This window comes from Sander vitreus, chromosome 4, assembly GCF_031162955.1.
Source record: "Sander vitreus isolate 19-12246 chromosome 4, sanVit1, whole genome shotgun sequence".
Lineage (NCBI taxonomy): Eukaryota > Metazoa > Chordata > Actinopteri > Perciformes > Percidae > Sander > Sander vitreus.
Genome location: NC_135858.1, coordinates 11,648,140 through 11,662,348, shown reverse-complemented (window position 1 = coordinate 11,662,348; position 14,209 = coordinate 11,648,140). Strand labels below are relative to the sequence as shown.

The 14,209-nt window shown below is 39.6% G+C and overlaps 1 protein-coding gene across 1 annotated transcript; it reads right to left on the bottom strand.

Moving 5' to 3' along the window:
• Positions 1-2,502: 2,502 nt before the first annotated feature.
• npepl1 (aminopeptidase like 1) lies at positions 2,503-12,548 on the bottom strand. Its single transcript, XM_078248250.1, has 12 exons — positions 12,296-12,548; positions 10,179-10,364; positions 9,773-9,943; positions 9,048-9,137; positions 8,862-8,943; positions 7,952-8,094; positions 7,074-7,151; positions 6,867-6,967; positions 6,566-6,689; positions 6,151-6,327; positions 5,381-5,491; positions 2,503-2,826 (listed from the first exon to the last, which is right to left on the bottom strand). Exons 1-12 carry the CDS (start codon positions 12,443-12,445, stop codon positions 2,668-2,670), a joined length of 1,572 nt encoding a protein of 523 aa, XP_078104376.1. The 5' UTR covers positions 12,446-12,548; the 3' UTR covers positions 2,503-2,667.
• Between the last annotated feature and the right edge of the window lie 1,661 nt (positions 12,549-14,209).

Genomic DNA, 14,209 nt, shown 5'->3' with positions numbered 1-14,209 from the left:
GAGATATATTTTGAATGTGCACAAAGTTTTGAACATGAGTAGAAATATTGCTCAAACACATCTGAAATATTACAGTCCAGGGGTTTATTAATTCTTTAAAATGAATTCATGTAGCCTATCACTGAGGTGAATAATTGTCATATGCACATTAAAGGAGGTTAATTCCCCAACAAAAGACGCAAAAGAGGAGGGAGGAGTAAATGATAGGCGACGTGTGTGGTGACTCAGATATAATGAGAAAAGTTGATCCAAAGGAGAATAAATAGATGAAAGCAATACAGATTTCCCGAGAGCCTTACTGCAATATATTCCATTATGTTTTATATTTGGATTGTAATCTATGTTTCCCTTTACATAAAGAGATTTCCAGCATAAATTGATTCAGAAAAATGTAGAAATAGGTGCATAAAAATTCACCTGAATGCAGGAAATGAAGTGTTTAATGTTCAAAATGTTCAGGGGGAGGACCCCCAGACCCCCCCATCATAAGTCACCATGCACACAAATCTGGAAACAAAACACTGGCCTTTGGGTTGCCAGACCAGTTATGATTAGACCAAATGTTGATGCCATCTAACTTACATGCAAGTAAAATATACATACATTGGTACCAAAGGGCTAGAGCCGGCCCTGTGCAACAAATAATAGTGTTAAAAAAAAACAACCTGTGATTTCTGTATGATATATTTTGCCAATATAATTAAATTATTATTTCCAAACACTGTTTTCTTTCCCCAGTTGGAGACCAAACTTTATATTAGGAAGTCACACGTCCAGGTGGTGCACCATACTATGTGGTGGACACAGAAAAATAATCCTCCATGTAAAGATGAATAAAATATACTTGGGTTTGAACTCAAATGTTGGGAATTAATATAATCCATTGTGGCATCCACCACAGTTGATAAATGCCCAGTTTATTTTTTCCACAACACATCTGAAGTTTATTGGCACAAAGGCAAAACTCTTATTCTGACGTTATTTACCACCCAATCCCTTCATCCCATTAAAAAAGGTGACCAAAATAACAAAATGTGAAAATAGACGCACAATCTAATGTAATGCAAAATATAGTAAGTTTATTGTAAACCCACTGAGATTGCAGTGTTAGCAGCTTGAGTTGTTACCATTCAGTATCATTAACTGCTGTCCTTATCATTGTGTTCATACCTGTTCTTTAGTGATTATAGCCCTTAACTGTAAAATCTTAAACTGTCTTAAAACCCCATAATGGTCATCATGTATAAGTGCCTGTAATAAAGCTCTTAGAATTGGCGTATTATTTAAGGTTGATGCTAACTGGATGTTTTGGGATCTAAACAACTTTAACTAATGGCAGAGATTGATGTTTACTGGTTGTGTAAAACTTCAGCAGAACTGTGTCAGCAAAAGAATGACTGAAGTTGATTTTATGCGGGATAAAGCTTGTGAGTTGGAGAGTGCAAGTTAATTATTGACTGAGGAAACAGACAAAAACATATCTGAACTCAAGGTCCACTTAATAGCTTTTTGATGAGCTTTTAACCACATCTCTCAGCGGATGGAGTTCTCCAAAAAAGCTAGTATTCGGACCTTGACTTAAGATATTTTTTGTGTTTTGGAGTGTTTTACTTCACATATACATCAGAGGTCAGATGGCACTGCCTTTATTGAAGGGTGGAAAAACATACTTGCATTGGAATCGGTGTAATATTTGATCTTACAGTTAACATCTTGTATGCATATTTTGTGCTGACAAAGCATGTCAATGACTCATCTGACACCATTGTGAAACTGTTAAAAACTGCAGTAAGCACTCACTCCTCAGTTTTGTCCAGAGATCACACAATCCAACTATACACAGGGTGAATACAAAGTGCAGTGGTTACCAAAAAAGAAAACTCGAGCTTTTACTGATCCAGTATTTTTCACAAAGTCAACATGTATGCTACAATCCTTGATTAGCATTAAAGTATTAATGGACAACAACCTGCTGATGAGGTGGATATTTAAAAACGAGGTTTGTTTTTAAGAGGTAAAACTGTCATTAACTGTAAAATATGAACATTTACAAAGAATTGCTGCTGAAAAAAAAAAAAAAGGGTTGATTAATCTGTCATGAAGATAAACCTGCTTTTTTCAGATTTTTATAATCAATGCTTCTTCATCAAGAGGTATTGAAAAATGGAGAAGCTATGGAGATGATCAGTGCACAGGGCTGGGTACTGAAATAACCGCGTACAAAGTAGTTTCGAAACTTCTCCAGTCAAAAAGATACCCAATACTTTTTGTACCCAGATGTAGAAAGAAAAAAAAAAAAAAAGACTATTTGTATAGTTGGGTGGTAACACAACTAAATGCTTCCATTCACATGATGGGTATTAAATGAAGTAGAAAAAAAAAAAAAAAGGTATCAAATGAAGTACTCCATTGGTATCGTAAATTTCTATACAATACCCAGCCCCATCAGTGCAGTCATGAGGATAAGGAGCACCTACGTTTTTTCATATATAACACACCTGATTTATTGATGATTAACCATTTTATTCAGTGACATTTAATCAAACACAGGAAGTTGAATCACAGTTTAAAATGTTTTAACTCTAACTGGATGAGCACTTTCTTCAATAGTTTGGGTGTGTGGTGGCAGCGGAGCAGTCAGGGTTGGGGAGTAAATCGCTGTGTGTTCTACACCAGTCTTCGTCTCTTGCAGTCTCGCTCCATGTGGTCTTCAGACACGTTGGTGGCGGCACCCAGAGGAGACACTTGGTTTAGCATGGAGTCTTCTGATGCCTGACCAAACAGGGCCATTAGCAAAGCAACGCCAAATCCTGTGGCCCGCTCCCCCTGCAGACAAAATATGAGACAAAAAACATGGGTCAGATTCCAGCGTCATGACAGTAAACTTACCCTGCAGTTATCCTTTTTTCCCCACTACCCGTAAAGTGCTTTGTCATTCAGAGTTAATGTGACTGAAACATGAGACCTTCCCCAATTCTCCATAAATGTTACTACAGTGAAGATCTTAAATCATTTGAGACAAAACAATGCACTGGTGAGAAGAACAAATATACACTGCAGGCTTCAGTACATTATAAGTGATTATGAGCCCTGCTTTTTTATGAGCTGAACCACAAGACAGCGACAGAGCAACAGCTTTTAAATAGGGCTGTCAGCATTAATGCGTTAATCGTGATGCGATTAAGGGCCGAGCATAACGCGTTCATTTTTTTTAAATCGCATGCTGGTATTTATTAATTTATTTTACACGTCACTCGGCTTGGCGTCGTGCCTAACAGGCTACTATTTTGACCCTTTGCAGCACCGTTACTTATCAAGCTGCCACTTCCTCGTAACACATCCTGCTGCTGCAGGCATGATGGAGAAAGACAGCAGCAATAACTCTGAATGGAGCTTTTTATTTTCCAAAACTCCCGGACGGCTCAGTAGACAAGTCTAAAGCCATATGCACATTGTGTAAAGCCGAATTAAAATATCACCGAAGCACGTCAAGCTTGAGCTACCACCTACGGAGCTAAGCATATAGTTCAGTTAACGTGATGCTACCCGCTAGCATGCTACCCACTCAGGCAAAGCACTATTTTGGAGAGTGCTACTTGCCGACCTGTGGATGAAACCAACTCCCAAAAAAATACTACAGCTCTTGCGAAACGGGTGGCAACTAACTGCAGACCTGTCAGCATCGTAGAGGACTCGGGTCTTAAAGATGTACTACGGTTGGCATGTTCTGACCTGTCTCATTGCTGTCGAGGGAGACAGCAGTTTCACGCATACACAGCCACATGACACGGAGAAAGCAGCCACAGTGGAACTGCTGCAAGGTGCTGCAAACGCTGTCTCATTAACCGGTGATCACTGGACGTCAGTGAGTAATCACCATTATTTAGGAGTTACTAAACACTATATTGACTCTGGTAAGGATAGGGATTTTTAGTTTTTTAGTTAGGTACTTGGAGGAATTGTGCAATAATGACAGATTCACACATTTTTCTTTTGTTTACACAGTAAATAAATAATTACAAATCTTAAAATCAAGGTCATAAAGTAACTTTCTATGCGTTCATTTGATTCCCAATCAAGATACACTGGTAAGAATTGCTTTCGATTGTTAATATGTACTTAAAAACTGTTCTGAAATACAAAATAGAATTTTAATCATGTGATAAAATACGCGATTAACTATAGAAATTCAGCGATTAAAATTTTTTTTAAACGTTTGACAGCCCTAATTTTAAATAATCTTTTTTATATGAAAAGCTGGCACAACCCTGACTCACCTGCAGGAAAGTCATAAAAAAGGAGTTTGAATTAAAAGAATACATAATGAGCAGGTGTAATAGAGTACCAGACACGACCAGTAAGATCAGCTGCTGTTGCTTCCTTCAAAAGCAGTGACTTGTTTCATAATGGACTAGGAAAGTAGCAGCAGAAATAAAACTTGGTGTTGGAAGTGGATTTTTTTTGGCTGGACATGGACACCATAACAAACGTCAAGACTGATAATCAGGTAATGTATATGGACATTCAGGTAAAACTTTTGAATACTTTTTTTCCACAAGCAGGTACTGTGTCCCACATCACTTACATTGAAAGTGCATTGGAAAGGGAACTTTTAATGTCAAATATAAAACCGAGAAATGCTTACAGAAGAAAAACCTGTTCAGTGTTCATGTTGGCACCTGACTATTCTTTTCAGAAAGAACTGAAAAAAAATGTGGACCTGAGGACATGTTAGGCTTCATAGTGGAGTTGTTTCCAAATGCATTACACATTCTGCTGACACTTCTTTAAGGTTACTGAGTCTCTTGTAATAGTTAATACAGTCCTTAAGTTGTATTAACTAAGCACAAGAACATTATATAGCTAATATTGCCTATGGACATGCAAGAATTCATATGCAGAGATATAAATAACTTTGTAGTACCATTATATTTACATTACTTTGTGGTGAAAAATATTAGACCAGTCATTGGTTGGAGGTTTTACATCAGAAGTTGGGTTTATGTGATCCTGTAGAGGGCTATGTGCACACGTGTCTTTGTCAACTAAAACCAAGATTAAAAACTGCACAGAATACCAGCAGCTCAAGTGAAACATGGTCTGAACAAGTAGAATTCCTAATTCCAAAGTTGCACTGCAACATGTAATTTGTAATGACACACTCTTGCTCTGCTCCTCTGCACAATTCAGCTTAAGGAATGTCTTGTCAAGCCAGTTGCAGGCAGCAGAAAACATGCATGGACCCAATAAAACTTTCACTTCACTAAGTTATGATCATCACCTGATTTGCTCCAAGATAATAAAAAAAATAAAAAATAAAAATCAGAGCGTTAACTGATTGCACGATATGAGTCAGCACACCAAAGCCCCAATTACTCACAGCATGGACAGGAGAGGCGATATCAATGTGGACCCAGACACCAGGCCAATCAAAGCCCAAGTGGGAACCAATGAAGAGGCCGGCACAGGAGCTCTGGGCGTTCTCCCGGTCCTGTCAAAACAAGAAGAAAAAAAATGACAATCATCAGCAACTCCCCAAAAATAAATTATAACTTCAGTCATCAAACAAATATGTATACTTCAATATACTTGGTAATATATCTACACTACTGTATGTTACTGGTTTTCAAGTGCTGGCTCACAGGCAATACTGTTGTCACCAAAACAAAATAGAGTGCCCATACCAGCCATTTATATGCAGATTTACTGTAAATCAAAATCTAAACTTTAGCAATTCACACAACCTCATCTACCACCTGTATATAGCCAAAGGGAGCTACTATATCCTACTATATGTAGCTACACTGAACCATGTTTTTCCAAAGAACTGTCCAGGTTCCAACATGGCTCTGATGGGAACGTAGAAAAACGCATTGGTTGTTCTCGGCTTTAAAATTGGACCAACCAAGTACCATTTAACAGTACGTACTTTGTGAGGGCAGCTGCAGTACATACTAAAAGTAAAAAGAAAAAGTTTGCGATTTGGAACACAGCACAAGTGTCAGTGAAGCCTTTTTTTTTGTACATTTGCAAGTAAACAATAAAAACATGTTTGTCCTTTAAACTGTCAATCAGCCAGATTTCTGTGCCCTTTGTCACATCATTTTGTTAAGGCATTTGGTGGTGATGAACTTGTAGTTTGTCACTTACTGCCACAGAGTTTTTCATGTCAGCCATGGCAGAGGTGAACTCGCTGAAGTGCAGCTCGGGGCAGTAGACCAGAGGGTGAGCGAGATCTCCGCTGCTGCGGCCGGCGCGCACACATGCAACCTCCCATTGCTCACTGTTGGTCATCACGGCTGCGTGGAACTTCCCTGTGGAGATCCCCTGGACAACAGAAACAGGAAAAACAAAGGTTTTAGATACAAAGACAATACCTGTTAGAAGGCTGAATACACTGTTGGTTTTGGTCTCGTCAGGGGCTGTGTTAATAAAAATAAAATAGTGAAATCCTGGTTTTGAGTCTATATCAATTGAGTTGTCCAATAGATGTTTAAAAAAAAAGGCTCCAGTTCATACTTGCTGTGGAAAGTGTAACAACACTCTGTAAGCAGCTGTCACCCACCTGTGCCCCAGTCAGTGTGGCCATGTCCAGAATAATATCAGCTGACAGGTCTTTGCTGGCGTACACCACTCCATCAGCCAGCACCAGCCTTCCCTCTGCATCAGTGTTATTGATCTCCACTGTCCTTGAGGATTAAACACACAAATGACAGATGCATTTTTTTAATACCAAAGCCTCCATTCATTCCTGTTAATTTAGCTTGTAAAATAATATCAGTCCCGTCTTGTGGGCAATCATACCGTGATGCCACAGACAAATCCAATCAAGTAATTTGACACATTATTATTAAAAAGAGTCTCACTTTCCAGAGTAGAGAGTGTGGATATCATCAGGTCGTGTGGCTGTGGGTCCAACTGCATTCTCTGCAAGGCAGAACACTGCATGGAGGTTGTCCTTAAAGCCCTGTAGCAAACAGAGGAGAGAGTTTGATTAAAACAACTGCTGCAGAGAAACAAAAAGGAGACTAGAACAGCTGTGACAGCTGCTGAGGGATAATCCAAAAGCTCACTTGTTTAATAGTAGCTCTGAAAGCTCCCAAAATTGCAGCAGCTCCACCACAGTCTCTCTTCATGCCTGGCATTGTAGTCTAGGAAAAAAAAAAAAACAACATTTGATGAAATGTGATTTCATCACTGATGTCACTCTAATGATGTACCTCTAGTACGCATTGACCAGGACAATGACCCAGCAGTCCATATAGTCACAGTCAGAAAACTTTTAGCTGGTTGGTAAAACGTGTCCCTGCTAAATAAGTGACCTCTACCTTTCTATTTGTATAGGACACTACATAAACTGATGCATGCAACAGAAATTACATGTTATTGGGTTACTGCACGTTCAAGGCGGCATTCTGAAAAGGGTTTCAGTGAATGGGCCACACACACATATTACAAGTGTTAGCCATGTTGTGGTTTTGCTGGTGAACATGGATAATGTTGTGCAGTTTTAAGCTGTAAAATGAATTCAGTCCACAGAATCACAATGAACATCAAATAAAAAGGGTACAACAACTAATTTGGGAGCACACGATGCTTTGCACTTTTGTCTGTTTGATTGCAGCAGACTACATTACAGATAAATAAAGTTTACAGCTTAATAAAAATAATACACCATGAAAATAATACACCGTGATTTAGTGACTAAATGCACCGTGCAAGTAGTAAGTATGATTGTGCTTTACTACTTGATAAACAAGTTACAAATTTAGATTTCTTCTGAATTCCGTATCTAAGTTAAAGCACCATTCACAAGCAATTTTCACATATTTGCAGACAAAATCAGTTGCAGAGCTGTTCCCAGGACATTAGCATTAACAAAAACTGATTATTTTTTTCCCCTTGATGCACAATAGTTACTATCACTTCTCCATAGGAAAAATAGGCATACTTTTCCCTTGATGCTGAGTCCACCAGTGTCATACACGATGCCCTTTCCCACCCATGCAATGGTTTGGGTTGCACCCTCTGGGGTGTGGCTCAGGACTGCTAATGCAGGAGGATGCTCTGCCGCCCTACCAACTCCATAAATGCCTGACAGGGTAGAAAGAAAACATAAATAATTACCAATGATCAATCTGAGGATTTGTCATCTCTTGAATGAGGACAGACATACATGTTTATCGCTCTATAAAAAGGCCTGTGGTTTCCCCAAATTTGAACTGTTATTTTTTTTTTTCAAGGAAGAGTTCAATATTAAGGATGAAGTTATACGGTCTTTAACAAAGATGTCGAGGTAAAGTGAAATGAAATTACAATGCGTTAGGATGGGAAAGATTTTTATGATCATTATCTCCGCCAGGCATGAAAAAAAGTTTTGAACCGGAGCATCTGCAGATTAGTTCCACCGGATATGTTATGATGCCTTAAGTTAGGCACGATACGAGATCCCTGTTATTGTTATCTTCTCCACCATCTTGACTGTAATGGAAGCCAGTAGGAACAACTTTTGTTTAAGAGGGCAGACGGAGACATTCCTGGTGGAAATCTGCTCTGCGAGTGCACTTTACAAGTTACACTTTGTATTAATTAGTGAAGAATGATTTCCAGAATAACATGTGGTAAGTAAATATGTGGATCTAGCTACGAAATATGGAGTCTTTATGTTAATAGTTGCACAACTGAAACTCCTCACTGGAAAATCCACATTTTGATCAACAGAGCTAAATTGGCTTTAATGCATCCTCCTCTTTTGTTTTTCAGCAAAAAAAAGGTAATTACCGTAACTAAATCATTCGGACGGAGAATTGTCATAATGTAAGCTAATCACAGACATAAAGAGACATCTACAGACACAGTACCTCCAAATCCTCTTTGTTTCAGCTCCTCTCCGCGAATGATAACTGGAGTTATTCCAAGTTCAGTTCCCACAGCCTTGATCTCCTGAAACGGAAATTACTGTCTGTGACGGAGGGCTGCAGCAAAATAATTAGAACCATGCTCCTGTAGTAGACTCAACAACATGTACAATAGACAGTTTCACTTACATCTAAGAAGTGATCTGTATTCATCTCATTGCATGGTGTGTCCACAATCCGAGCTGCCATCCGCACTCCATGAGCAGCGTTGGAGAGACACTGAACAGAAGAAAAGCCTTCAGCTATGGCAGACTGTAGTTAACATGAACCACAGCGGTACAAAAACATGCATTTCTAAGTACTGCCTTAAAGGTGCTGTAGGTAGGATTGTGAAGATCCAGGACTTAGCCAAAACATTTGAACATCGACAACTTCTTAGTCCCTCCCCCCTTTTCTGCTAAAGCCCAAAACTGTCTCCTAAGCCCCTCCCCCCACAAAGGAGAATGAATGCGTGTGTGTGTGAGCAGTGATTGACACGCAGTTAGACAATTTTTTCAATGACCTGCTTCATGTAGTTCTACTGGAACATAGGGTCAGTTTCAGCAAATATGACAGAAAGTTAGTTTAATAAGTCTTACCTACTGCACCTTTAAAAAGGCCCTGAAAAATTGTGTTCAAAAAAGGAACATTTGTGGCCGGTTAGCTCAGTTGGAAGAGCAGATATGTAGAGGTTTATTGCTCGACGCAGAAGGTCCAGGGTTCGAGTCCGACCTGCGACGGTTTCCTAATGTCTTCCCTCTCTCTCCCCTTTCATGTCTGAGTTGTCCTTTCATTAAAAGGCAGAAATGCCCATAAAAATAATCTTGAAAAAAAAAAAAGGGAACATTAAGAGCAAAGAAATAACAATGCAGTACCTCAAGTTCTGCAGCATCCACACAACTGCTCTCTTGCCCGATGATCACAAATTCCACAGTGACGTGTTTCTTCTCAGCCCTGCGTGACGATGTGGAGCGGCGAGAGAAGATGGGGAAGGCCCTGGCAATGGCACAGGAGGACGCAAACACATCTGAATGCTCACACACCATCTGGAGAGGAAAGAAAGACTTATATAAGCCACTTGGTCACAGAGATTTAAGTGCCATAGGACTTTCAGAGGGAGTCATAGAAGGATGGTAGCCCTGTTGAAACAGCAGATCTGGTCTGTAGCTTATAGTGCACCATGACCTCCTGAAGGAAGTGAGAAAAGGAAAGGAAATTCACGCCACATCCATGAACTTTTATGTTACAGGCAAGAACAAATACAATCGTTAAGATGCTGACCACAATGCAGCGGTTGTTCCCTCCAGGCAGACAGGAACGGACCAGACGGGACACAAAGTGGGCAGAAGACTGGCTGTTGTGCCTGCTGACCCGTGAAGGAATGGCAGCCACCGCAGCATGGTTGAGGTACAGAGGGCAGCTGTCCGTAGGGTTTGGGTTCAAAGCACCGAGAGCCGCCTGCCAGATCTGAGAAAACATGAGACAAAACTGACATTTCAGATTCACTATGGAGACAGTATGACAGAAACAATTGGCAGATTAATTGATCCAATTGACAGAAAATGAATCAGCAACTATTTTGGTCACTGATAATTTATCAAGCAAAACTGGCTAACATTACCCGGTTACAACTTCTCAAATGTGTAGATTTGCTGCTTTTTTTTTTTGTCTTATGAGATAGTAAGCTGAATATCTTTGGGCTTTGGACTGTTGGTCAGACAATACAAGCAAGTTGAAGTTGTCACCTTGGAATTGGAAAATTGTGTCGGGCATTTTTTTAAACCAATTTTGTAGACTAAACAACATTATCAATCATAGTAGACTCCACAGCCATTTGCATATTTGAAGGTCACTTGTTGAGAAGTAGTCTACTCCACTGGCATCCAGGACTATTTCTCCAGATATTACTATTTAGTAGAGCCCGACCGATAAAGGATTTTTTAGGCTGATATCGATACAAATATTTGGTGATTTAAAAATCCGATATACATTTAAAAAAAAAAAAAAAATCCAGAAATGCATAACAAACCAGAAACAGATTTCCCTAACATTACTAATTTGGAGTTATTTATGAGTCCTCACTAAAATAATATGATAATGCAGTTTAAAAATAAACTTGTTTTATTGTCACAACAGAACAGAGGAACATAAAAATATATTAACGTTCTGATAAATAAAATGTATAAAAATACAAACTTAAGATATGAAACTTAAAGGGTTAACAAACTATGCAATGCCAACACTCATAACATGGTTGAAGGGGGTTTCGTCCGTTTTTATTTTATTTTTTAAATATTCATTTATCGGCCATTATAAATGCCGATAGTTTGGAAAATGCCTAATATCGGCCGGCCGATAGATCGGTCTGGCTCTACTATTTAGGGCAAGAAAGTTGACAACTGTTGGCTATAAACCATGTAAGACTATTGTACTATTGAATGCTTCATTTTCCCCAACATCTGGACAGGCCAAAAACAGATGGAAGTCTGCCAATACGGGAGTGGAAAATGTGACAAGAAGTTTAAAAAAAAAAAAAAAAGAAAAAAAAGAGAAGCTTCAAAGTGTCACCCAAATATTCAGACAGTGTCACAATTATCAGCTTAAGTATGGTAAAGAACTTTTGCCATCCAGAAAGAAACAAGCAGAACAATATGGTTGGTTAATCAATGTCAGAGGCTCTGGGAATGATAGGAAACCTTTCCTTGACCTCACAGACTCACCATCTCTGAGGACTTTGCTCGGCAGTCTACAACACACTGCTGCTTACAGCTTAGATACCATGAGAGCAGAGTAGTTTTTTGTCTTGAGTCTGACCATTGGACCTGTCAGTGCCACCATGAACAGGTTGCCACCTAGTTTAAGACTTTACATTACTCTCATGACCAAACAATCCTGCCATTATCTGGGGTTAACTCTCTCAACGCCAGGAAATAGAAAAATCAAACCTCAACAGTCTTCAATTGTAAAATGTTGCATTGTTCCATGAGCATTTAATTAACTGGTGTTGGTTAACGTTAAGTACTAATTAAGATCTAACATATTGCACTAGCTACTATTACTTAGCTAGGGTTAGGCAATCGACACTATAGAAAATATAGTTAACATTATATTTGACAATATTGACGTTATTCACTTTTCCACTCACTAACGTATCCTTCATTTTTAGAGCTAACGTAAAATATAACTTGTTGATTAACCTCACTAAGTCAGATTTACCGTTAGCTAGCTAGCTAGCTGGTTAGTTTGCATTATATACCTCAAACTAACGAGCTAGCTAGCTAACGCTAATCAAGAGTCGTTAACGTTTTATTAATTTAGCGAACGCTTACTTTGATTAGCATAGCGCTAACATTAACGTTAGCTGTCACCAAACTATTAATTTTTATTAACAATATTACCTCTTTGCTCACGACCGGCTGCAGTTTTCCTTTGATATGGCTCCAGGCGACTTTGTGCAGGTTGGTCTGCTGTCCGATGATCAGGACAGGGCGACTCTGTGGCTCGGAGTCACCAGCAGAAGCCTTAAACTCCAGCACCACGTTCGCCATCTTCGTGACTAGCCGGGGAGATAACGTTAACTAGCTGACGGTAACGTTAGTGGACGAGCTGCTGTCATTCACTGGTGCAGCCCATGGATGTATTATATTGGTGCAGCTCGGCGACGGTAGCCGGTAGGATTGGCGAAGGCAGGGCGAAGTCATCGCACGCCCTACTCTCCCTCTGATTGGCTAGTACTCGTTGCCTCGTTGGTTAGTTTTAGGCAAGAGTAGTGGGATTGGTTAGGGTTAGGGTAAGAATGCCAGGGTAAGCCAATCAGAGGCAGAGTAAGGCAGAGTAGGGCGGGAAATGCCTTCACCATCCTGGGAAAAACTACTCGCAGCCAGGAGAGTGAGGACCATAGACAGTATATAAACGGTGAGGACAGGGACCGAACTGTTCTAACGGCAGCTTGCATTGTTGCATTACTGCCATCTTCTGGAGTTAACTCCGACCTACAGAGTCTAGTATGTCTAGGGATGTTTAAATAAAGGTTCGCGAACCACTGTCTTTATTTTTTGAGCTCACTAGATGGCGCTCTCTGTTCAAAGGAAAAGGTTAAAAGGAATGGCGTGTGTTTTCAACCCTTTGTTGAACAGAGCGCCATTCTAGTGAGCTCAGAAAATAAAGACAGTGGCTCGCGAAGCTTCATTTGACCATCACTAAGTATGTCAGCATTCCTCAACAGCCCAGCTCTCATTGACCAAGCATCTTTTGCCTTGTCCACTTACACCACAAGACTTCAGTATGTATCAACACCAGTCCTTCTTAATAATCTATGCCCTCATAATAAGACATGCACTTTTGTTAAGTTCAAGCATTTTGAAGGCGATTCACTAATTTGCAGATGTCATTTGGAAGAGTGTAGTGCTAAACAGTGTGTACAAACTATCAATAAATTCAAATGAAGAAAAATACTGCAAAAACCCTTCTCAGAGTAGTGATTTATTTGTTTTGTCTCATATGAATAACATCCACAACTAGATCACACAGAGTATTCAAGTTGGGAGTTAAACCCTGAAATAGCAGTAAAATGTACAGAGGACACAGTTTGTTCACATGAAAAGCTGTAAGCATTTATTCAAAACATTTCACTGCAACTTGTGTTTAGAATTGTCAAACCATTTCCTCCCAGTAATTTCATCCAAATCAAACAAGGAAGGACAAGCTCAAACTGAACTGGTTTCTAATGTTTATTGTAACTTTAGAAGTTGTAAAATGCACCTTCAAATTTGATATATTTGCATAAACCTAAGAAGGACACCATACTGTTAAATGTAAACTGTTATGTCAGAGTGCAAATAGTTTAAAGCCATTTTAACACAGCAGGTATTATTAAAATGAAATCAATTAGCAAAAGGGGAAAACACATAAAAGTCTGTAAACAGCTTTCAAATTATAAAAAGATAAACATGTAATGCAAACCTCCATTTATAAAAAATAAAAATGGGGTAGTTTAACTGAGATCACATTTACTCAGTTACACATTCACACCTGGAAGCTGTCCAGTACAACCAGTCTGATCTGGTGCTGGCCACTGAGCAGCTCCACTGGAGCAGTTGTGGTTAAGGGCCTTGCTCAAGGACACCTCAGTGGTGGTAATGAGGGAGGGTCACTTTCCCCACCCAGATTTATTCTGCTGGTCCAGGGCAGTGGTTCCCAACCTTTTTTCCTTGGCGACCCCCCTACTTATGTCTAAGAAAAGCTGAGCCCCCCCCCTCCGAAACCGAAGTTGAGGTAACTCTCGAGATAGAGCCTTCCTTTCTTTTTTGATA

Bases quoted from the DNA above. Each gene is read 5' to 3' on its own strand.
- npepl1 (XM_078248250.1), bottom strand. From the start codon at position 12,445: ATGGCGAACGTGGTGCTGGAGTTTAAGGCTTCTGCTGGTGACTCCGAG. The intron at 9,138-9,772 runs GTACTGCATTGT...TCTTCTGTTCAG, and splicing joins TGGATGCTGCAGAACTTGAG to TGTCTCTCCAACGCTGCTCA. The intron at 2,827-5,380 runs GTGAGTAATTGG...TTTTGTCTGCAG, and splicing joins TCGCCTCTCCTGTCCATGCT to GGGGAGCGGGCCACAGGATT.